The sequence below is a fragment of the Hirundo rustica genome, chromosome Z (genome assembly GCF_015227805.2).
Source record: "Hirundo rustica isolate bHirRus1 chromosome Z, bHirRus1.pri.v3, whole genome shotgun sequence".
In the NCBI taxonomy this organism is placed as follows: domain Eukaryota; kingdom Metazoa; phylum Chordata; class Aves; order Passeriformes; family Hirundinidae; genus Hirundo; species Hirundo rustica.
The window spans coordinates 74,480,123-74,506,636 of NC_053488.1; the positions used below are offsets into that span (position 1 = coordinate 74,480,123).

The following is a 26,514-nucleotide window of genomic DNA, read 5'->3' on the forward strand; positions in this document are numbered from 1 at the left end:
CCACAATGTAATCCTGGTTCTCAAGTATTATGTGTAATTTTGGGTTCTCCATCTCTGAAGGAGCTCAGGTACAAAGGCCACAATTCAAGGTAAGAATGGTTTTTGAAGGAAGGACAATAGACCGCAATTCTTCCAATGGGACATGTAAGGACAAACAGAGGTTATGACAAAGGTCTGTAGTCTTACAAGTGGGATGTGGAATGGAAGTGGGATGATTGCTTTCTGTGCCTCACCATACGTAGAAAGCTTCCAATGAAATGATCAGTTTAAAAAAAAAAAAAAAAAACCACACACCAAAGGAATGTCTGCATACACAACTTAGTCAAAACAGAAAAAAATCAATGCAATGCTGAAAGTGAGTTTGAGGAAGACTTAAAAGAATTCACTGAACATAAAAGTCTTACCAAATGCTATTAAACAAGATGCAGTACCTCTTGCACATCTTGCAGTACATCTACAAGCAGTAGATGAGAAAGTCTGGGCTGCAAGCCCCCTGAAGAACAGGACATTGCACTGAAGAAACATTGTTATGTACTTGCCCAATGGCTGCATCCTTTCACATGCCTCCATTAAGGGCCACTGCTGGACTATCAGTCGAGGACACTGAGCTTAACAAGACTTTTTCCTGACCTCATACATAAGTCTTAGGTGATTAAAGGAGCTTGCAAACCTTACCCTTAAATGTGAGGAGTACCCATCTATCCTTTGATAGCACAGCACCCTGACTTCCCTTCCCTAAGAAATTCATATAACTTCAAGATAATTTCTCACCAGAACTTGCAATATTATCATTGATATGGAGAAAATGTTACTCTCTCTACCACTTCTTGAAACTCAAAGCCCACTCAGGAAGCCTCTCATAAGTGATCTCCTGAAACAAAACAAACCCCAAAAACCCAAACAAACAAACAATCAAAAACACACACACACAAAAAAACCCAAACAAACAAAAAACCAAAACAAAACAAAAACCCCCCAAGAGTCACAAAGGTCAGTCTTCTCTGAACAGATGAGCATGACATTAATTTACCTGTAATATACATCTTTGTAGTAACTCACTAAGTAGTTAATTACATTAATAAGAAACATCTAGATTCAGGGTAGATCCTGGAAGACTGTTCCTACTGTGAGACTGTCTTTAGCAGATATCTGCACTACATCTAGGGGCTGGGGAGGGCATTGACTAATTCACTGGCGATGTGCAGCAAAAACATCACCTGTCTGTTCTAGGCACACTGCAGAAAGACAAAGCTCTAGCAGATTTTGAACACAACTGCCCTCTACAATTACTGTGGTTGTGGCTAGCAAGTCACTAAATTTGTCTTTTGGAGCAGCTAACATCGAAATACTCTTGAGGTACTGAGTGCACTGGGTGGGGGACAGGGACTCTGTGCTAGTATGTGCGTGCTGCAAGATTTACTCTAGTGACAAGTACTTGAGATTGCTGGAGTTGACAGACAAGCCTTGAATAGATTCACGTGAGACTTACAGGGGATGGACAAATCTGTTTAACATACATGAGAATGCATGCGTATAAAGTGTTGGGAAGTCAAAACATTCAGCCAAAAATCAGTCTGCATCATACATCTGACATACATCTTGACTGTTTCTCCTTAATAAAGACAACTCTGCCACATTTGTTTTGAAATAGTTATTACAACTTTATACTGATCTTACCAGAAACTTTCCACTGGCCTCTGCAGAAAAGTCATGTGCTTTAAGCTTCTGCTTTTGTTTCCTGAGAGTGGAAGTCTCAAACCACTGCTGTTTAAAAGGATGATATCATTCTGCTTGACTGAAAATGCTCTCAAAAGACCAAGGAAAGCTATGAGTTCAATTGCAGCACATATTTTCATTAGGAAACCTTTTCTAAAAGCCATTTTTCAACTGCAATGCATTTATTATCTAATGCTTAGTTCATGCTAACCATTTGACAAAACACCACCCATATTTAGGAGGGAGAAAAAACCATTGGATTTTCATGTGCTCATCCACAGTCATCCAAGGACCACTGTAGTATACAAGGCACAGCATACTTATGGCTTATTACAGATCCATACAACTGGAAGTGACTATGGCAAAGCCCTTATAGGCAGTGCTGTCTAAGAGATGAAATCCCACAGGAGCAGTCTGAATTACCATTTGACTTTCTCCCACCAAATCACATTCAAAACTGGGGAGAATTGCAGAGGAGCTTGTACAATGTGTCCGATGTTCCGTAGTATTATTGGTCAAAAGGCTTCAGAGAATGGATGCTGATTAAGACATAGGTCATGGAACAGGGAATTTGACATTTTGAAACATTTTTTTCATCTTGTGGAGTGAACATGCAGAGAAGAAGGAAACTTGATCCTTTGCCTTGATGCCCTGTGATCACACCCAGATTTTCTGCTGGGTTTTGATCTAGACAGCCTGCCTCAAGTAAGTTCTTACATGCAAATGAGTAAGGACACAGATCTTAACCTCCATACCATATCTCCATGTGCTTGGCTGTTTTACTACAGAAGAGGATAAACTGAAGTAATACAAAAGATCGGTGACAGAACTAGAATCCTAGTGTGAAAGTTTAATTAGAAGTTCTTGTCTTAACTGTATCACTGCCCTTTGGGCAACACTCAGGGATCTCTGGATAGAACTAAGAAGCAGGTATGTGAAGTGTTTTTTCCTTGACTTTCTTTTTAAAGAAACTCAACGGTGCTGTGATATTTAGAGCTCATACCTTTCATCATGCATGCACTTTATTTTTTTTAAAACCTTGATCTGTCCATAATTTGCTAGTGATTACCACACTTTTGAGAGCTACTTATAACACTTAGAATTTCCCTGAGGCTGCAAATGCACACACACTTTAAGCCAGCAGAACTGAGTGTTAGCATCAGGGTCTCAGCCCACACACACTCCCTCATCATAGGGTTCTCAATCTTCCAGCCTCCCCTTTAACATAAATACTTTTGTAAACATACAATTAGGTCAAACACTTTTAATCCGGATCAATTCCATGATGAAATTTACCGCATCATCTTGCAGAGGGAACAACAAACAGGAATGCAGAGGGGAAAACAAACAAAACAAACAAAAAAAAATCCAACACAGGTGGATGTCAGGCTAAGTCATATGTATTAAAACACTTCAAGCAACCATAGCCACTTCACTGACCAGATAACAGAGAGGCACAAATTCCCCGTTTACAATTCAAGCCTTTGGTGTTGAATTTACAGAGTTCTTGCACACAGTTGCAAGCCTTTGTATTAACCTTCTTGTACTAAGACACTGCCTCTCAATTAATCACAAAATAGTGCAACCAGTGAAGCCCATGTCCAATCACACAAGCTAAAAACGTGTCTCCAAATTGCTGTTGCACCTGCACTTGACTTGGCCCTTATTTTGCTTACTGAAACACCTTGATGAAAAGTACATCAAAAGAATTAAGAGAAAAAAAATAATTAATCTCTTGACAAATTGTTGGCATTGGTTTACAGACTCTGTAGTAGATACAGAGCATGCTATCTTCAGTGTGCATGTCCAAGATTTGACACAATGCCTTCAATAAGCTGCATCAAAAGCCTCCTTTGTTCATGAACAGAAAGTTCCCTCTTTGTTCAAAGATGTTACTGCAGGTCAGGGCACTTTTTAGCATCTAAAGATACTAAGTTTCAAACCTGTTGGGTGCAATCCTACAGTTCATTTATCCATTTTGCCTGGCCATATTGAAGCCAGTTAGTTTTTGCTTCAGTCACAACAACGGGATACACTGTGACACATTTCTGAGGAAAACTGCGGACCTTAACCAGACAACCATGCACAGCAGGTTTAGAACTGCTGGCTTCTAGACTCCAGCTTTTTTCCCCTTGGAGACAAGATCGTGACTCAGCTTCTCAGAAGCCCCCCAAAACTGCACATAAAGTCTTAAACCTACACTGCTGTTGCCAAGAGGCACGGAGTGGTTTATGAGTGTTTCCTTTCACCAACAAGCAATATAGACCTAAGAACAGACATACTCACTACCTGCTTCAGTCAGCTAAGCTGCAGAAGCTTCCATAAATAAGAAAATCAAGCCTGAGTCTCCACAGGGCCCAGAAAACCAGTTCTGAGTGGTACAATAGCTGGCTATTTGCAACCCTCTCAGACCCCAAAATTCTAGCATCTTTGAATGGTTTAAAGTAAAATATGTATATATGTGCACATACACATACAACTGAAGACAAGAAACAAGTTACAGCCATTCCTCTCTAAACAGCCCATCTTAGTTACAATTTAGTGCTGTTACCCCATCTCTTAATGCTTATGGGTTGTCTCGCTCTTCCAGCAGGAAAGACAAAGTGCAGATGGAGGACATGTGGAAAACAGAAGATGAGCTGTGGAGGGAGGAAGTCACTGACCGCTAGTGTGCAGAAGAGTAATATGATTCCAGTACTTGATAATGACCTTCTTTGACTGGGGACAAAGCCAAGCAAGTGGTACATGACTTCTGAGTACTGAAAGACTCATCAAATCTGAAAACTCACACAGCACACAATAGAATATTTGTTTTAGTGGGTTTAATGTTTAGTGTGGGTTTAGGGTTTAGTGTGGGTTTAGGGTTTAGTGTGGCCCCTTTTTCACTCTACTGTCATTTCCAGCACTGAATTCCTCAAACTTCCACATTTTAACAGATATTACAAATCTGTACAAAACACCACTGGAGTTTCCTAGATCCAAGTCTTCTCTAATCTCCAGTCACCCTGCAGATACTGTATTTGTTTGAAGATGAATGAATTCTTCCGCCAATACCCATTCAGTTGGTTAATTTTTGAAACAGGACTTTAAAACTTGACCCACTTCACATGATCAAAACCTACTTAAAGACTGTGTGAATGGCTAGAAACTTCTGCACTTGGTACATCCTTGCTAAGGGCAGTGGCATATATAGCACAAGCTAGGCTTGTATCTGAGCTCATTTCAGCCAAGATACAGCCATTTGACTAAAACACAGGGACAGCCAAGAGCCTGTTTTTTATTGTGCAACATAAAGACTTTCCTCTTGACAAACTGAACTGCAGACCATGTACACTTATGCTCTGCAAGTAGCAGACTGAACAGGAAGGGTAAGAATGACAGGAAGAAGCAATGTTGTTCATGACAAAGACCGTCCTTCTTCCTAATTGCCTCTAAGCAGTTCTGGAAATGCAGGGATGAGTTCCTAAACTGAAAGTCATGGAAAATGTCACTGTGTCAATGACAGACTCTCACTGGTGGGGCCAGTGAACTCACCTGAAGAGGCTTCAAAGGATTCAGGTTAGCACGGAAGGCTTGCTCAGCTGCATGGAGTTTTTCCTTTGACAAGGAGCAAATGAAGGCTTCAGAGTCCATGGCCGCTGTCTGATTTTGGGCCATAAGAAATTCAGACAATGTCGAGCTGTTGCAGAGATCTTGCAGGCGCATTCGATAACCATACACAAAGACCTATGAAAGCGAGAAAAGCATGTCAGCCTGCCTTCATCTCCAACAAAAGAACTTTGCTCAAGTTATTGCTCAGACAAAGTAAACCATTCATAACATTTCCAGATAGAGGTGAGGGGGCATTCTTCTCTCCAGGTTGAGCAGCCCTGATTCATATGCAACTCAGTTCCAAGAAAAACTCTTCCCTGCTGAGAACATGGGAGAGAAGTCCTGGGGGAGGCAGGTCTCTCTTCACTTCCCTGCAAATATGCACAAAGCAGCAGTGAGCCTGTACTCCACAGCAGCCATTTCCTCCAACCAAGGGTACATGCATTGCCTAACGTTCAGTCTTCTGGGAACTGAGCCACAGAGAAAAACAAGGCTTGTGACCAGACACAAGTCTGACAAATCTATGTGAAGGGCAAAAAACCTATGTCCCAAACTACTTAGATGTATCTGGCAGCCACATTTTCTGTGCAGCAGTGATTCAGAAACATCTCCCTTAAATCTGAAGTACGTACTCACTAACTGCTGTGACAAACATTTTGTAGAGTTTTTGAGCAAATAATGTATCAGCAAAAAAAAGTTATCTTACTGGCTGCAACAAAAGAGATAAGATCCTAGAGTCTTCCTTCACAGGCATACTTTCTTAAGGCAATGGTTCCCTTGTCAATAATGTTTCCTAATCCACATGCAATCACCTTATTAACGAAATTGATAAAATCCCTCTGGGTTATCACCAGACTGTTTCAGATCTGATAAACAAATTCTTTTAATAAGGTCAGTTACCAACTTCATGTTTGCTGAACAACAAAGTCCATGTCAAAAAGCTGCATGCTCCTCAAAGGTGATAAACAAGGAAAAATCCAGAGTCTACTATTGGAAAGAAACTTTTGTTTGCCTTGGGACTAGACAGATGGAACCATTTTACTGTAAATGCACAGGTAACAACAGCTGTGGACTTAATTTCTTCTTTCTGTCATTTCGTAACACCTAGTGTGCATTGCCCAACTTACAACAACAACTAAAGAGGATTGATCTACATTCCACAAGAGTTAGCAGCTCCTGAACCAGGCTGGTAAGTCAGAAATTTTTTTGCTGTCAAAACCAAAGGAGTAGGCACAATCTGGGGGAAAAGGTGAATTACGTTCAGGAAACAAGCAAATGGAACTGACAGGAGAGAAAAGGGATTTTTAATGCAATACTCATGCAATCCTTTAACTTAGGTCTGAATCCATATGCCAAAAATAGGATCTTTCAATGTTGCACAGTTCTCACATCCAAAAGACTTGCCCTTTGAAAGTTTGTGATATTTTTTCTCTTGCTAGCAGAGATACTACAACCAGTGTTACAGCCAGGAGGTATTTGTGGGGCACTGAAATAACACTCCCAGAACAAGCTTCCCTGGGTGGATATATAGAAAAAACAGTGTTTCCCAGTGCCTCAGTGTTCACTCACAGAAAGTGAAGGTGACCAACCTTCCACTCTTCTGAAAATGTCCACCTTTTTCACCCAGATTTTATACTCCCTTGGAGAGAATTTCCCTTTTCAAGCACTGAGGTCCATAGCATGAGACCTGAGAAAAAACACTCTACCTATCCACCCCAGACTGAAACTCCTAGTCTTACCAAGTCAGCAAGTTCTCTAACCACTTGCAGTCATCTGAATCCATGGTGTCTTCAGCAGGCAAAAATACAGCCTAAATGACAGTTTTAGCACCCCCTAAGGAGTCTTAAAATGCCAGGCTCATGCTTGCAAGTAGTCTTAGGTAATTGCTCAGTCCTTACATGTCACATAATTCTCCCTTTTCCTGCTTCATGAGACAGATTTGTTCCAAGCAGAATATGCACTGGTCATTACTACTGGCCATTCTTCACTGCTATTCAATGCATCAGGCTGCAGCACAGGCCCAGGACCTCACTGTGCCTTCACCTTTTCAGAGGGACAGCACCTACTCCTACCTCCAAGCCACATGAGAGCTGTCTGGCCACACCTGTGCAACAGCAGCATACCAGACTTGATTACATAGCTGCCTGCCCACTGCTGACCCAGGCACCTTCCAAATCCCACACCCTTCTGAGCACACCTGCCACCACTGGAAAAACAGAGGACTGAGCCACTCAGCCCCAGGAAGCAACATGCCCATCAAGACAAGGCTTTGGTCACTGTTATCTGTTTGCACTAATTCTAGTATGCTGGACACACAACCCTGCTGGACACGCTGGAGCGCTGTCCTTACAGTAACATTGGTGAGCAGTCCCATCTCCTTGGCGACTTCAGTTCCTTACGTGATGGCATATCATAACATCCAGCCTCACTGAACAACCCCAGGGCACCAACAGACTGCCAAAGAAGGCTGCATTTTCTGTGAAAAGTTAGCATACTCTGGATAGGCCCTTTTACTATATGACTACTGAATGAAGCTGTGGCCCACTCATTCAGAGACTAACAAATACTGCCTATTAATACTGAAGTCAATAGTCAGCTCAGTCAGCAGAGAGGTCAGATCTCCAGCAAAATCAAAGAAGTCCATTTTGTGAGTCAGATACAAGTCATTCTGCAGGAAGGGAGAGGTCTGCATCTCTCATTACCGTCTGTATTAGAAAAGTGCTCAAAGATAATTTGGTGGATCAGTGCTCTGCTCTGCAGCTTAATGTCCTGATGCTCAAGATTAGCTTTTCTTGCCATCCCTTTCTTGCCATCACAGAACGCTGTTATGACTTAGCAGCATCACTCCCAAGCTTTTAGCAGAATCAGCTCAAAAATTACACAAGACCACAGCTCAAAGCGTTCAAGGAAGAACTAGGTGACTGACCAGCCTTTCACCACCCTCCAGCCACACTGTGTAGATAAAAACTAAGCTTTTATCCTCCTTCCGTTTCCATATACAACCAATACAGTATGGCCATCGCACAATGTATGGTGAGGTTTTTTTCTCTTTGAAAATTTTTCTGCCTCTCCACTAACTTAGGGAGAATGATGAGAATTCTGTTGCTGCAATCTTCCAGCTGCCCTCTCAGAATCATCTGTAGCATGATTCTGTCTTAATCTGATCAGTTTCAAGTAAAACAAAGCTTGCAGCCTAAAACGGGTAAGAACTTTTTCTCTGCTTTACATTTTTTATGCTTGGAGGATAACTTATCAAACTGCACTAAAACAGATGGCTTGAAAGAAGTCACTGAAAAACAAGACAATGCGTACATCTGTAACTATAGGAAAGACTAAAAGGACAACTAATCCATTCCACTTCAATGGAAAGATCTGATATGGAGTTGAGGATCAAAATGGATTTCCTCCTCCTTTTGCATACCATCTTTTGCACGCTTTCAAGAGAACCCGGGTCTTTCTTTGCAGTCTGTTCTGCCTTCTTCATTAGAAAGGATGCAGGTGGACTAATTCATCAAGCCTAGCAAAAAACATGTCACAAGCTTGACAATGACAGACAGCCATCACAAGACAGGGCTCTAGCCCACTGTCACCACCAGCTATGTTTATGTCACTGCAGTTAAGACTGCAACCATGGAGCACTCAGGATAGCAGGACTCTTGTACTAAATAATTTATAAGGTGTCTGTCTTGATGCATTGGCCACAAACCTAAAAGAAATGCTCCTTCTGCTGTACAGCAATGTAAGGCACAGCAAGACCTAGAAACCCTGCTCCAGTTCAAGTTGAGTGACTGAAAACAATCAGAACAGTGCTAGCAGCTTAATTAATGTTTTACTTCCATTAAAAAAAAAAAAAAAAAAAAAAAAGGAAGGAAAAAAGACCAGTTTAGCTTGAGGATATTATTTTCTTATGCAGGTCAAAACATTTGCTCAAGGGGTCCCAGTGTCCTTTTACAGCTTAAAATCGTATAAGACAGTAAATTGAGGGCAAGAGGGAGGACAGAGGCAGGGAATACATTTTCTTCCCTGTTTCTACAGCACCTAGCACAGAGGGTTCCAGAGCTGTGGATCTTGGCACTACAGCTAAACAAACAACAGACAAGCATTATGTTAGGAGTTGAAAGTACTCTTTACCTGCTGGAGGTTGATCCCTGCATCCAGTAGCTCCTCTACTGCAGATGATGGCATGGACATATTATGATGGAGGAAGTCAGAGAATGTCTCATTGTCAATCAGGAAATCCCGAAGTTTCAAGTCTGGAAAATGACAAAACAAGAAAAATTCTGGTCACAGCAAAGCCAAAAGTAAACTCAGATGTGAAAGCACTGAACAGGAAAAGTCAGGCTGACAAATGGGGGAGAGGGAATTACATAAATTATAATACAAAAGGAAGAGAAGCTGCTGGTAAAAGTGCTCTGAAACTTGGCAGGCTTCAGAAATGTCAATCCATGATGTCTTGGTCTCATAAAAACTCCTGAACCAACAACAAAAAAAGCAATCAGCCTTCAAAACTAACTCCCATTAATATCATTACTTCAGGTCAATTTGCTCATACATACACAGAAGCAAGGCACACCAAGTTGCTCCACTGATCTGAAACCTACCACAGCATTAGCACTTAATCCCTGTATTGTTACTGAACACAGGACTGAGCTGGTGCATGGACCACTGAGGGATTTACTAGCCTTTAGTTAATTATGTGAACAGCTAATGTACTCTACCATAAATTTGCAAACCTGACATATGCAGACACACAGGTATGACACAGAAGTGCACATAGACCTAGGAAACAATCTTAGCTACTTGGAATTCAAAAACACATTTGCAGCATTGTTTCCATTTTCTTTCCCCAGTGCCCCACCTTCTCAAGCCATGGGTATTTCAGCTCTTGACTTTGAAACAAATTTGTATCTACATGACAGCAGAGGGGAACCATCTGGAAATTACAATCCAAGCATACTAATAAAGTCCACAAAACTGGATCTTCAGAAGCTGACTCTCAGAGCTGACACTGTTTGGGGGGGTGGTGGGGATTTTTCTGTGTGGGGTTTTTTTGTGTGTGTGTGTGTATGTGTGTGTGTTTTTGTTTGTTTCTGGGAGAGGTTTTGTTTGGGGGTTTTTTGTGGTTTTCATTTGCTTGTTTGTTTTGTGGTTGGTTGGGGTTTTTGGGGGGGTGGGGGAGCAGTGTTTAGTTTTGGTTTGTTTTTCGTTGATTCTGTTTCTTTAAGAGACAGAGAGGACAATTCTATCTCCACAATGCTTAAACAAGAAGCGATGAGCAAAGCAGCTACGTCAGGAGGAGGTGAGAGACCAAGTCCTGTAGGAGTTAGCAGAGTGAGGTAAGACAACTAGCTAGGTGTCATGCTATATTTTCTACTTTAGGAAGACAGGATTCTGCAACCCCAAACCAATACTGGAAAGCAATGAGCTCTAAAGAGAAAGTAATGATATGGAAGAATGAGGGGCTTGTACCTTTCCCGTCCTATAAGGGACAGCTGTAACAAACTTGTCCCTCACCTCTTAGGCTGGAGGGGTTGTTTGGTTTGGGATTTTGTTTTCTTGTTGTTTGGTTTGGGGTTTGCTTTTTTTGGGGTTTTTTTTTTGTGGGTTTGGGTTTTATTTTTGTTTGTTGTTGTTGTTGCTTTGTTTTGTTGGGGGGGGTTGGTTTGTTTTGTTTGTTTGGGGTTTTTTGGGTTGGCTTTTGTTTTGTAGGGAGTGGGGGTTTGGCTTAGCTTGGGTAGGTGATTCTGTCACAAATGGGCCCCATCAGCAAAAAGTATGGTCTGCAGCTGGGGTGGCACTGGAGGTGACAGGGAGACGGGCAGTTCGGGTGCCACTTCTGTTTCCCAGCCTTCCTGGTGAAGGAGCCGGCAAGGGGAGGAACCACAAGGGGAGGAACCACGCGCTCTGCTCTTGAGGCATGAAGTACACGGGGTTACTGACGGTCATTGCTCCCTCATCTACATATCCAGTTACAAATTCCCCGTTGCCTTTTTGTTCCACACGAAAAAGTAAATCACCCGCCTCAGCTGAGGCAACGCAGAGGTTACTCTGGGGCAGAAGTTTCTCCCTCACCCTCCTCTCTCCCACGCAGCAGGACCACTCATGAATATGCTGGTTTTGAGCAACACCCCTCTTGAACCCCGCTAGCAAAATCCACCATCACCCCCCACTCCCTTCCCAGGGAAAGGCTGGGAAAAGATCTGGCTCCTGCAATAACATAAAACCATACTTTTCTTTCCAGCACCCTCCTTCACTGCAAGTGGAGGAAAAACTTCGCCCACCCCGATTCCTTGGTTACTTCCTACATGTGCCAAACTCCCGTAACACTCCTGCAGCTTGTTTATTTTTTGGTGAGATCATCAAATGTTCAGAAAGTCAGATGGACAAAGGGGTGGCTGACTGAAGGCACACTGGCATGCAAAGATCAGATGTTTGCAAGCTTTTTCATTGAATCTGCCCCTACTTAAGATATTTTTCAAGCTTCTCTTAAAGGACCACATGCCTTATTAAAAATAAATAAATAATAATAATAATAATATTTTTTTAAAAAAAGTAGCCAAGCAATAATTTTTCCACTTTTCTGTTTCCTCAGTGACTCAGTGATGTGCTGCTTTTTGGTTTGGCTAGTCTATTTTTTCTGGGTTTGGCTTGGAGGTTTTGTGCCATATGGAGGCATGATTGCCACGGTCAGGGAGATATTCTATAAGCAATTGCAGGAATGCAACCAGAACTACACTGAGATTCCTGCTGACCCCCCTGTAATCATGAGGGGGGGTAACAAAGAATCACTATCTTTCACAGTTGTAATTAACCAGCCCAGCATTAGCAGAGCATTCATCCCCTGCCCTTCTTGTCATGCCAAGTTTTTTCAGACTTGCTTAGCTCTAGAATTTGCTGAAAATCAATGCTCCCTTCCAAGGAACTCCTACAAACATCTGAACAAGTTTTCATCATCATTTGGAGCAAACCATGAAGGAAATAGAACAAAGTTACCAGAACTGCAGGGCAGTGTTTGGCTTCCAGACAGCTGATCATGAAGCTGCGATCACTACCCAAGACCACATGTGAAAGCTCTGCAAGACCAAGGCACCAAACCCCAACACCACGGTCCTGGCTGCTGTGCCCTAAGCCAGCCTTTTGTACCATACATTTTCTCCCCCCACCCCATCTGGTCCTACTTCCAGAACTTGTGGGTCAGTGTCTTATGCAATCCCTCTTGAATATGGAGGTGTGTGTAACAGCTTACACATGAAACCACGGAAAGCACCAAACCCTGCAATGCATCTAAAGTCTTTCTCTGGATACCTTAAAAAGTCGAGAGTTAACAGAGTTTTCTCTTGAAAACAGCCCTTCCCATCCAACATGACTGCTTGCCCACTAAGGCCTAAGGAAATTATTTAGAAAAAGCCCTCCAAAAATAGAAAGCAAACAAAACAGACAAGTCTTCTGAAGGCTAATAACAAGGTTACTTAATAATGGAAACACTTGGAGTGGAAGAACACATTTTACCACCATGGGCCTACTACTGCAATATTTTCCTGCCATAAAAATTTAGATGCACTATCAAGTTACTCAAATACACGAGACAAAGTGTCAGCTCAAACATGATAAAACTTGCGCATCCCTTCTCTTGCTTGAGACAGGCCAAGAGCATCATTACAGGCAGGCACTGCAAGCTTGTAGGCGCAGAACAATGCCAGGCAGCACACTGGAGAGCAATCTCTCCATGTACTTTGACATGGAACTCAGCCTCTCCTTGCCCCCTGCCTCATCCTCCACAGAAAAGCAAGGGAGCTGCAGCCCTGCAGGCTCGCTCAACCCCAGCACAGGGTTCAGCAAGCAAGCCAAGCCCTAGGCACAAATGGGGAGATAAACTTGAGGTCACACTGAGCAAACACACACAAAGACTCTCAAATCTGATGTCAACCATCTTGCTGATTCAGTGGTGGGATAGTCAGCAGAAATAATACTGAGACAGCTTTTCCCCATGGCAGACTACTTTTGCAGTTTCAGTCCTGACATCGAGGTAGCAACAGCAGACAGAGACCTTTGCTTATAAACCATGCAAATAACCCCTAAAACCAGCAACAGGGCTGAAATGTCTTTTTTGTAGTCAGCTCCAGTTTGGGCACAATATGACAACACAACAGGAGACCATCCCCATCCACAAGAAACAAGCAGAAGAGATGTCCATATCCCACAGGGGACAGGGAGAAAGATCCTTCGTATGGTCCCATAAAGAAGCTTCCAGCACAAGTCAGAACTCCCAGACCTGGAGGTCTTGTGCCTTAACCACGAAACATCCCTTCCTCTCTGAAGTCACCAGTCAGGATTAGACAATCACACATGGCAGCATTTAACAGATATTGTGTTCACAAAAGGCACAGCTGTCCTTCATTTCCATACAGCTCAAATGAACATGTATTCTGGGCATTAAAACCAGAAACTCCCAGATTTTCGAATTGCGGAGCATGTCCTACTGTAACACTGTATTACATTCTAAAATTTACATTTTACTGACAACCTAACCTTTTTGCAGAACCTTCATGCCTGGGCACAGCTGTAGGCCAGCAGCCAGTCCTTGCTTAATAATCAAATCCTTGTGACCAAAAAAACAAACCCAAAACCCAAAAAATGTATACAAAGAGCTCAAGACAATTGCATGAATCAGTGAAGAAAAACAACCTCTATGCTTGCTATATTACTGATTAAAATGAACATCAAAATAAAAATATGCATTATAAAAAAATAGCAAATCAGTGCTACGTGGGGCTCTCTGGTTCCATGCAGACCAGAGCTGAACACTGATTGTGCAGTGAAGGAAGTATCTGTGGTCCGAAAGCTGCAGGATTTTAGTTTCTTCATTCCAGAAACACATTCCTAGTTACTTTCACAAGTTCAAAAGGTGGGTCAAAGTGCAAGAGAAGCCACAGCTAGGAAGCAGTTCTAATTTGCTGATCTTACTACAGTTATGATTGTAACAGGTCCCATAGTGAGCAATGACAATTCTCAACTGGGAAGATCGACAGAGGAGTGAAGAAACTAAAAGCTTCTAGGGGCAGGTTACAGGACAAGACTCTTCTCAAACTTCTCTCCTATTATTTCTTCCTTCACTAAGAAGCACAGAGGTCTCTTACCTTCCTTCAGAAACTTAATGGTGCAGTGTCCTTTAAAATTAAACGGCAGAGTGGGAAAACAGAACCCCACAGAAATTGTCACTATGTTTTTCATATCCTGAATGCCGTGTTCTAAAAATAAAAGGCACGCAAATGGTATTCAACGTTATCTCAACCCACTGTAGAGTACAAAGCTCACCAAATCTCATGTTAATTTGTGGGGGGTTTGCCCATAATCTACAATATACCAGGTTTTCAGCCACTTTAAAGTTAACAAGCTCAGTGTGACAGTCAGACCTAATTCCCAGCTTCACACACCTTAACTCCCTATAAAAAACAAATTAAGGGAAAGGGAGAAAGAGCTTCATGCCTAAAGTTAATTCAGCATCTAAGTGGAAAAGAGGGCAATATGTCTGATCTACAGACATGGCTTTTTGTCATCAGATTTCTCTCTACTGAATAAACATGCAAGAGTGAAAACAATAACACTGCTTTCTTTATATCCACTGCAGCTGGGGACACTTGGTAACCTTTGGCTAAACCTGTATTCATCATAGCCAAATATCAACCCAACACATAAGCTGGTAGACTGCTCATAGGGCAACCCAATCATTTTTGCAACAGCAGCTAAGGTATCACAGCAAGATGTAACAGTGAGATAGTATGAGACACAAGACACTAGCTTAGCTTCCCTTTTTTTTTTTTTTTTTTTTTTTTGAATCTGCAAGGTTCCACAAGTCCCCAAAGGAGCCAAAAGAAAGAGAAGTTGTCTCCCAGCTCAGCACCTGTCTCCACCAATTAACAGAAGGAGCAAAGCAAGGAAGAATGTCAAGCATGCAAACAAGGTACTTTCTTGTCCCTGTTCAAAGACTTCAGATTCACAATTCTCCATCCAGGTAAAACTACACTTCTACAGTAAGGGAAGGCCCAGCCCGATTGCACATCTTGGTGTCAAGTCTGTGCAAAACTGTGCCCAGGCGTGGCTGGAGAACAAGGTCACAAGGCACCCTGGTCACACAGGCCTGCTTCTTCACTGATCATGCTTCCAGCAACAGGAGATTTGGACAACACAGGCCCATGGAGATGCTGAAGCAGAGACCAAGAGCAGAAGCTCCAGCAGCTGAGAGCATTTACTGGTAGCACCATTACAAAGATTCTGGCTAGAAACCTGTCTTTTAGGAAAAACATGGTGAGATGACCAGGGCAGGCAAATCAAATGCTGTCACAGAATTACCTTGTGCTCTGGAAGTTTGAACTAATTTTTCATTATCTGGGAAATATTCCTCTTGAATAGGTGACAGGTCCACGTGGAACACCTGATTCACACTCATTACCTATCACTGTGATTTATTGACAAAAGATGTCTGAAGCTACTTCCCATAAAAATAAAAATGGGCTCTGAAATAATTTCAACAGTAGAACCAAAGATTAAATGACTTGTAATTTTATGGCCATCTGGAGTAAACTGACAACCATCCAGAGGAAACAGTAATCTCCTAATGGTGAATCATGCTACTGCAGTGTACCCTACTGAGCCAATGACCATGACTGACAATGTGAAAAGCAAATTTTCACAGTGCTGGGCAAACAATAAGTTTTCACCTGCCTTCAGTATACCCCTAACCTTGGACAACACATCCAAAAAGCATGATAAAGTAATATTTTTAAAGATTTTTGGTCCTGGCTTTTTTAGCAGTTACAATGTTTTAATGATTCTTTCCCTCTAGGGCAGCTTTTATCCTGTGAGGGGAGACCAGCTCTCAGAGCTGCCTGCATACCTATTAATGCTGGCAAGAACTAAACTGTCCTCTGAAAAAGCTGGACAGCCATACCCTGATTTGCTTACAAGAAATCAAGCAGCTCAGCAGGCCTGTTGTACAGGATCGACTAGTGTGAAAATACAAGCCTAATTTGCTCACAGTCAAAGTGCTGTTCCTTCCTCAGCCACAGCCTGACCTGTATTTATAGCAGGCCAGAGCTCTCTGCTCTGAAGCCATCACACATCAAACAGTGCTGCCTCTGCAGACACTAGATAATACCAAAGTGAGCACCCCATTAACCAGGGCCCATCATCTTCATATATTTGCCATGCCCAAAGGGTGATGTGAGTAAAGAGGAGGCAGCCTGCCATCAATCTCCAGCAGCTAGCATCTCTCCTGAGAGAAAGGAAAATGCTGCACAACAGTCCCAGGTCTTCCCTCTTATCTTGGGACTGTGACATTGGGACCACCTCCATTCCTCCATAAGTCACTATTTTTGCCTAGAAGAGCTTTAAATAGAAAAAAAGTCCAGCACAATTACTCTGGCAGAAAGCACAGCTCTCAGCATGTACTAACACACATACACAAACCAGTTCTCAGCTAGCCTTCACTGGGGGTACACTGCCTTCAGGCGTGCAGAGCCCATGAAGCTGAGATCCCACCTCTGCCCTGCGTGGGAAGCCAGCAGCAAACACAAGGCTAATACACCCCTTTGTGCAGCTGTTTTGTGTGAAAGCCATCAGCCCCTCTTCCTGTATGACACACAGAACAAGAGAAAGACTGTGTCAGAAAGCCAAGACACAAGGCACAGAGGCAAAAGCCTCAGGCTGGTCACCACAGCCCTGCCAGAAACAGCCTGCAGAGCTCCTGCCTGAGGAAGGTCACACCCAACAATCTCCCCCAAGCCCCACATTATGGCTCAGAATAGATATTCTCATGACTTTCCCCACTACAAGGCAATTTCTGTTGTCTGCACTGACAACCGTGAAATAGAGCTCACCGATGAAAAAGCAGAAAGAAATAACACAGACTTCTCACAATGCAAAGAAATTAAGCAGGCTTAAAGAAACACCCCACAAATAGTCATTGTATTACTTTAAAAAGCAAATCCTGAGCAGTGCTCCAAGCTGTATGGCATTATTACTTGTTGAAAATTCTTCTGCTAATGTTCACAAAATAAGGACAAACTGCAAATTTCTTAGCCTCTGAACTGGCTTGCCAGTCACAGAGATGATGAACCAGAGATGTGATGATACAAAATATTTCATTATTACAGCAAAATTATTTTCAGGAGTGGTAAACCAAACACATTCAGGGATGGTATAAACCACGAAGAAGGCCCTCCAAAGGTCAAACCCAGCTCAGGGCAAGATGGGTTCTTCCTTCTGCATTAGGAATATTATGCCCTGGATAATACACAGGTTTTAGATGTTTCAAAACTTCAGTTCAGAAAGTAAAAGATATTAAAAAACCTTCAAACAATAGAGAGACTAAAAACTAAATGCCGTGGTCACATCCAGTCACATACCACGATTCCAATGGCAAACATAAGCACATAAGGAATGGCACTATGCTATTAAAAATGCATGGAGCTAAGTGGAATTTGAAGGAGTAAGCTGTCACCAAGGAGGAACCTGACCAGAATTCCTTGTGCTTGAGCAAGTGGCCGTAAATTTAGGAAAAAGCAGGGCTGGACATTTTAATTAAATGACTATTACTAATAGCAGAAGTGTTTTCATAAGCTGGCTATGTAAGCATGCATCCATGAGACTGGTTCAAATGCAACCAGAAGACACTTAGATAAGAATCATTCTGAACCCCTAAAACAAGCAGGCATAATGAATACAGCAGCATCTTCCTACTTGGAAATTGTCACAGCACCACCTAACCAGTCTGAAGCACTTCTCCCATGAAACTGGCATTGGTAATGAACCTTAAGCAAAACAGCAGGCAGAGCTTTCCAAGATCAAAGCACACTGACTGTCCTGCACTCATACAATTTCTCCTTACACAGAAAGGCTGATGAGAAGAGAAAAAGCTACCCCTCCCTTGGGTGTGAAGGTTCATCCTGCCAGATATCTGTTCCTCTCACTTGTCACAAATTCTGGGAACCCAACTGGCATCTGACTTATTCTAAAGTTTAGCAAGATACCAAGTCTGCAGTCAGCAGATCATAGTAGCTCTTACTTCTTCTGTGTTCAGGAAGACCTGACACTTCTGCATTCAGTGCCAAGTCCTAATGCTCCTTTATCTAGGACACTGCAGCATAAGCCACCTTCAGAAGAAAGAGTAAAACCAATCAAAAAATGCTGACAATTAACAATAAGCCGATCATCATACTGCACTTAGTTTAACCAGAAACACTGTCTACTTCCACTGAAAACTTATGTACATCTAAATCATTTCAACATCCCATGACTGCTCCCCGCATTTCAATTTAGTTGGTCACTGCAAAGTTACCCTAATAGATAGTTGTTTGGGTTTGCTTTTGAGTCTCAAGTCCAATGGCAGGGAATAAAACTCTCAAACTTCAGCACTAAAGAAAAGATGATGTCTTCTGTGCCTAGTTTAGGGCAATCTTTGCAACCATTCAAGCCCTTCACAACTATAAATCAGACTGTTGAGCAACAGCTCTTCAAAATAATAGAAGAACTTTCTCACTCTTTGGGAAAGACTGAAAAACAGATGCTTAGTAGATAATGACTGCACAAATTCACATAAAGTTTTGGCTAGAAATCATGTCTCTCATATTCCAAGTGTGACACTATACTACACTACATCAGGATGGTCCCAACAGACCCTGCCTTGGTAGTGTCAGGAGCTCATCCTTCCAGCTGGTTTTCTATTGGACTGTTGACATACTAACCAGTCCTTCCCTTTGGTACTGACATAACTTGCTGGCTGAAAATAGACCCTGGAGTATTTGCACCACTCTGTTTTACACAGACCACTGGATTACTTCTAGGCACATAGAAGAGCAGTGCCTCCTGGTACTTTAGGAACGTGATTCTGTGTGCCAGAGTCACAAACCACTCAATTACCTGAAGAAAATGGAGTATGAACTGCTGGAGAGGCCTTATGCATCATTTCTATGGATACACTGGTAAAATTCCTTTCACTTAGCAGTAGCAGCAGAGCTAACATGAAAAAGAAGGAAAAAGACCAGGTAGGTGAAGACACTTGGGGTCTTAAAGGGCTGCTTCATTGTTTAGATTTGTGTTCTCTGTTTTTACAGCACAGTGTTCCCCACCTGCTAGGCAGGAAGCATAAGAACAGAGGAAGGTATGACCATAGGTGATGGCTCCTGACCTCGTCGTCAGAGAGTTGTGCCTTTGCCACCATGAAAATTGTTGGGACAATGGATTTCCAATAGATGTCCACATCATGTCTCGAGTGTCAAAACCACTTTTTTTTTCTCCCTACTGTTCTGAAGTCGTTTTTGTTGGGTAGACAGCAGTGCTGCTTTCTTAAGGAGGTGTTTGGCACAATCCAGAATAGGCACTCAGACTTCAGATATCTTTGCAGTAAGCTGTTTTTGCCCTATCAGCAAATCACCTTCTGGCACATATCTATTCTCAGTCAGCTTCAGATATGGTCCAGTTACATTTCAGCCGCACTCATTAGAATAGATAGAGAACTATAAGGAAAAGACCTCCAAATTTATTAATAGTTTATGCTTATTAAGTTCTGACTGTCTGTGGTTACGTAAACCCTCTGACAATGAACACAAGAAAAATACACCTACATACTACCTCAGGTAGTATGTTCCTCTAAAGACATGTTTAGAAGAACAGAAAGGTTCAGGGAGGGCAAAAAAATCCCACTACCAAACACCAAAACTCACAGGAAAGGGTCTTATTTTTAAATCCTTTTAAAGGGTCTTTTATTGCACCATTCTTAAAACTAAAGCTAAATTAGAAAGGGAAGGAAACTCTGGCTGTTTACAGAGGACGTGTGTCACAGAACAGCATGAATCTCCCCCACATACAGCACACAGAGTGCTGCCAGGTCAGCATAATAAAAAAGCTAGGGCAAGATCTTCAGCTAACAGATGAAGTACACTCCACTAAATTTTCAAAGCTACACCAATTTTTTATCAGCTGAGGATTCCTGATACACAGGCCTAAGCACTATGCAGTTTTAACAAACTGATAATTATTGACACCCAGTAAATACATAAGCACATGCCCATTTTTTTTTTTTAAATTCTGCAGCTCTTGCATTTAATTCAATGGATTTTTCCATTGAAATTTTGAAAATAAAGCATATGAACGTGTGAACATAAAACCCATAAACTGAACTAAAAACATATTTCAAACAACTCACAACTACTAAATAAAACACAACAAAAAATTCTAGGGTTGGAAGTGGAGAATGTCATTTTAATGAAGCTGCAAAAAAATTCAGCAACAGGTGGCAGAATTTTTTGCTCCATTTTAGTCAGGATCCTGGAATTAACACTCATTTTATGACCAAAAATATTTAAATAGAACATGAAAGACTGACATGTATTTAAAAAAAAAAAAAAAAAAAAAAAATCAGGCAAGCAGTGCTCTGTCCTCTTGCCTGAGTAAAAAAGATCTTGAGAGATCATCAACATTTTTTAAAAGCCATCAACTTTCATTGCATCCTGACTGCATTGAAAACTGCCACATCCTACTGTTTCAGAATGAGGGCAGCTGTTTATTTATTTAGCTCACAGGAAGGCTGTAAAACTCAGGTAATGAGTGTTCATAAAGTATGCTGAAGATAAAATGTATTATTACTAAAGACAGCTCCAAAGCTGAATATTAACTTGAGAGATATGGGAGGTCAGACCCAAATTAGGCACTCTGGCCTTAGTACCAATCAAACACAGAAGTGTACAGGGCTTTTTCCAAATGAGGCAATTTCATAATGTCCACTCTCATGAGAGCTCAGGCCCACAGAAATCCCTCGAGAAAGCTGAACTTTTCATCAGATAACAGTGTTACAAATTTCCTAGGGGACTACTAACGCTAAGCTCAATGTGGAAATTCTCTATCCTGCTGTCTCAACAAACCTCAGACTGCAGCTCAAACAAATCCAGTGGAATCTTCCACAAATCAGGCAGTTTCTCAAGATTCTGAGATTAGACGTCAATGAAAACAAATGCAGAATTTGCCAGAGTGGAAAACAGAAAATAAATGCAAATTGAAACTAAAACAGCATAAATTTCGGCAACATAGTTCTGACATTAACAGGCCGTACTGACAAGGCTACATACAAAGAGGGAGATAATAGCAAAGTGTGAGAGGTTAAACGTCACTTAACGCTGACCACCTTATTAGCTGGTTTAAAATGAAAGTCAGTGTTGACACACACGGCTAAAGACTAAAGAGAACACCCAGAACTTTTAAAAATGGTCCTACCTCTGCAGCACGCACTGATACTAAATACTGACAAGCACAGCAAGCAACTCCTGTTTTCCTTTATCATAGTGTCTTTATCTAGACTAGCTAAGAAAGATAAAAGTAAGAAAATTAATTAATTGCAATTCAGTATCTACTGGAATAGTTCTGTTGCTAATTGCAGTTATCAGCGCTGTTGATGCCCCTACACACAGTCAAACCATCAGGTTAGCTGGTTCTAAAGTAACCATACTGCTTGTGATCCTCATGCTGACAAGCTTGCAGTTTTCCTCGTGTTTAACGGATTTCACACAATCTTCTGCGACAGGATTCTCAACTGTTTTTCTCAAGCTCCTGTCACCTAGTATAATTCAGGCACCACAGCAAGGCCAGATTTAACATAACACTACATATGTATTTTCAATTCCACATTCAAAGAGATTTCGGTCTTGCTCAATTGTATCCATACACATCTACCTGGAATCCAAGCTGGCATAATTCTAAACTTCTGTCTTCAAAAGCATCCCTGTACAAAGGATGTTCAGACTAAAAAAGAAAGCCCAGTTCTACAGAATCAAAATACAGCAACACACATTATATGTTTACCCATCTCAGCCTCTAAGCAAAGCCATATAGTAACAACTGCTCACGAACAGTCCCAGGGAAAACAAGAATGATTCTCCTGGAAACAGATTTTAAAGTACAGGAGACCTTTGTACCTTGACCTCTATCAAGATAATTTTATTAGTTTAATCACATCTTTGGCTTCCAAATAATAAGGAAAGCAGAAGCAGGCTCTACTGAAAGTGATAATTCCATACCTAGTTATACTGTAGTTACAGGATGCTGTTTTCTGAATTATGCAAATATCATGCTACCTAACTAATTAAAGCTATATACCTAATTGCCCAATAAAAAACCTGAGACCAATGCTGCCCTAAGAATCCTTTTCTACCTTTGCCTGTCTCTTGACTGACAGCCTCCCCATTTCAGTTGAGGACAGAAAAAAATAACAGACCCACTGGATTCACAGAGAGACTTTGTCCACAACCTGTAGTAAGGGACCTAAAGTGCCCTTCCAAGAATATTTTAGAAATGTTTTCCCAGAAGATCTGCAGTTGCCTAAACAATTTCCATTAACTTGAAAAAATAAACTCTAAGGACATTCATGTCTATGCCTGTTCAGCAGCACAGATATTTAAAGAAAAAATTAATTAGGAAAATATGGGAAAAACTGCCATATGTACCTGAATCTCCTATTCAGTCAACATGGCACACCACAATCTTTTTGCGACCCAAGTACCCAGCACTGGCCACTTCCCTCCACTTGCTCATTGTGACAGGCTGCATCTGACCACAGCAGAAATCACAGTGGTTCCCACACAGACCCAGACTCCCCTTCCTGGAGGGATGCTTTAGGCTGGGAGGCAGTAGCAGCCAGGAATGACCTAGGGAGTTCTTCTGAGGGCTAGTCCAAGGTAACTGGTACTGAAAACACAAAGGCAAAGTAGCTTTCCTACCTTCCCCAATAAATCAAGACCTCTTTGATACCACAGGGCAGCATTTTCTGCACGTTTTTCCCTGGCCTAAAGGAAAGGCAAGGACCTGAATGTCGTATGGAGCACACTATCAGGGAACCCAGGTGTGTATTTATGTGCAGCCAACAGGAATGCCACCCTGCCACAGTCGGTGCTTGCAAGTGTTTCTGGGCATGAAGGCCACCAGGACATATGGTTTGCTAATCTTCATTCTAGCCTGGCTGGTTTTTGCTAGGATTCTTCCCAAAGGAAGTCAGGGAGGAAACCAGTGTAATTAGGCAGGTGTAGGCAGGTATAAGAATCAATCTGAAAGTTTAGCTTGAGGGTGTGGGTTTAATTTTGTTAGGAACAAGACACTGAGGAGGGAATTAGCTATCACCTTAATGTCCCCTAGCAGATAATGTATGACATCCTGTTTCTCTGAGCACCCTGTAATCATACAGTAATACACAAGCCAGCAGAAAACCTCTCCAAAGGCTGTTCTTTAGCACAAGCCTTCTACCATCCTTCACCTGTTAAATTAAAGAACTACTAATAGCACTGACCAGACAGGTTGCAAACTCCTTCAGTCTCAACATCTCTGTGCAGCAGAGTGCAACATCAGCAAAGAATGCCACCCAGCTGATGTTTGTCTCTTCTACCACAAGCAATGTTAATCCAGCAAACAACCAGGACAGGCAGGGCACATGTGGAATAATAGCCCGAGATCTGATGCAATTTCTTAGGCGATGTTTGTTTCCCTCTGCCTGTTTCATTGTTCCATTTTTGTTTAGTTGGGTTGGCTTCAAGAAAAATAGAACAGTGCCCTTTGGGATCACTGAAAACTAAAAGCAATGCAATAAATACTAGCGAGGCAGGCTTATATCTGCAACTTTTAGCACCAACAAAAGAAGATGCCTTTAATTATACCTGTGGCACTGCAGAACGAAGTATTTTGGAGTCTTGTTGATAAGAGGAATAAAGGCAGTGTGCCTCAGAGTCAATAGCAAGCTGTATCTCCATCTTTCAAAACAGAAGAAAAGCTTAGCTCTTGTAAACACTTAGCCTGATAAAATGCAACTGAGGCCAGCTACAAATACAGTGCCTGCAAGCAGCAATCCAAACCTACTGCAGCTGGCAATCCCAGCAGCCTTGTCATGCTCTTGAAAGTGCCGTCACCAAGGTCTTTGACTCCCTGTACTGATTTGCACTCTGCCTTATCATGAGTGTTAAAGACCTTGGTGACATTGCTGGACAGAGATGTAACAAGTGGGAACAGAGAGGGCACCTGGCACCTGCCTGCAAAATTGATTATGTTATGGTATGTGTGTGCCTGCACGTAGATTTCACTGCTCAGGGCTTGCTGGAAGCAGCCACACAACAGCAGCTCCCATAGAGTGTGACAGCTGCAAATGTTGAACTCCCTCACACCAGCACTTAGACTTGTATCCTGGCATCCTGGCCAAAAAAGGTGCTACATGAAGCAACTGGACTGTTCCCTACTGATAACACCTTCCTCTCCAACAGAGAGCTCTTCTCTGCTGTTCCTCCTTGAACTCCTGCACAAACAACTGTAGTGAGGAATATTCCTATTATAAGGAATTATCTCCCACCTTATCAAGAAGTACCTAAGGAACAAACCCTGTTGGAATGAGTGAATAGTGCAGCCTAGAACAAAACCTTTCTGTCCTACCTAGTCTTTAACAAAGGCACTGATTTGCACATACCTGTGCCAGGAACGTGAGCAATCTGCCATCTTAAGCAAGTCTCTCATCCCCAAGGTTCAGCTCATTCCTAACTTCAGATGAGATGACTAAGAGTCACACCTTGAACATTAGTTTGTGAAGGTTGTTTTAAAGAAGGTTCAAGCGAAAGGACTTTGGCAAATGCTCTCTGAACAGGTTTAGACATCAGAAGCCAGATACAGACATGAATGCTCTGCATGACTAGCATTAGCTCCAATTTATATGCTAGCAATGAGAGATCAACTCCTAGAAGTCTGTTTCAAAATTATCAGGAAGTAGTGGGAAGAGTGTGTGACAGGAGAAGGGGACTGCGGACACTCCAACAGAGTCCATGTCACACACCAAGGAGCATACAGTCTGTCCCACTGGGGAAGCTGCAGAGTTGCACCTGTCTGCACAATTCACATGGCTTCAGGTCAAGGACAGAGTTAAAACATACAGGATATTACCTTTTCAATTATTAGCTTATCAATAATTAGCCCTCCTGCTACTGGGGGAAACACTTGTATAAAGACAGTGCTTTCAGGCTGGGTGGTGTACTTATATCTGACATCCACTCCTGTTGTCTCCTTAAGTTCCCAGAGCCACTGAAGGAAATGCCCCAGAGTGAAGAGGATTTGCATCTCTCACACCTCATCATCAACAGCAACAGAGTTGACCTTCCTTGCACAAGAATCTAAGCACTGCTAAGTATAAATGAGTGCTTCTAAGATTAGAGGATGCTGTTTCATGCCTGCTGTCAGAGAATGAATCATACAGCCAAGGAGTGGGCAGCAGGGTCCACCAATCTGGATGGCTTTGTAAATGAGCATGAGAAAGACAAACAGGCTTTGTCCTTCAAAACCCTTACCAACAATGGACATTCTGTCATTCTAATGACACAGAGGCCTGATTTTTTGATTACACATTTGAAGTATAATCTGTGATGACTGGGTCTGAGGCTTGTTTTTGCAGTCAGTCCACTAGTCTTTACAGTAGAGAGAAACATGAGCCTTCTGACTTCCAGCTTGCATAGTATTCCATATGCAAAACTCTTCTTGGATCACGCCTCTCCCTCAGACGTTCCCAGAAGCAAGAACTTCAGCTTATGGCTTTGATAGTGTCCATGTCTGACATTCACTGCATGTCTCAATACAAAACACCATGCCAGGATCTACTCTTTGGAAAACTAACTTGCCAATAAAAGTTTAAAAGTAGTACTACTAAAGAGTAAAACACTACTACTAGAAGTATAAAATCAGTGACAACAATACCTGTCATTCTGATGGAGAGCTTGTTCCCAGCATATCAAACCAGGTAACTGAAGATACCCATGAAAACAGTGTCAAACTTCTCCTTTGGAAATCTTAACTTAAGATTAATAATCCTAAGTCATCTTAACTCATTTTGGCCGTGTTCATTATGCATCCATCTCTGCACAAAGGGTTCACTCTGCATCCCCTGCCCCCTGAATCTGCTGCAGATTTAAGTAAAAACATGAGAATGCCACTCACCAGTTCTCTGAGTAAAAAGAGAAGAGGCCTGGTGGTATGGATACTGAGCTCCTCAGCAAGGAGGAGTGTCCTTTATACACAAATATCAACTAATGGTCAGAGTCAGTAGACCACAGTATCATATGCAGATCTGATCGCATCAGAATTCTGCACAACCCTGAAGGGGAGAGAGAGGGGTTAAATATCCAAGACAAACACCTTGCAGTC

The 26,514-nt window shown here is 42.0% G+C and overlaps 1 protein-coding gene across 2 annotated transcripts in view; it reads right to left on the reverse strand.

Moving 5' to 3' along the window:
* ABCA1 (ATP binding cassette subfamily A member 1) overlaps window positions 1–26,514 on the reverse strand; it is a 91,737-nt gene that overhangs the window by 38,229 nt on the left and 26,994 nt on the right. For both annotated transcript variants that reach the window (XM_040089368.2, XM_040089369.2), the window contains exons 6-7: window positions 9,439–9,560; window positions 5,251–5,442 (exon numbers count right to left, since the gene is read on the reverse strand). In XM_040089368.2, coding sequence (XP_039945302.1) covers window positions 5,251–5,442; window positions 9,439–9,560 — 314 coding nt within the window. The remainder of the gene's footprint in view (window positions 1–5,250; window positions 5,443–9,438; window positions 9,561–26,514) is intronic.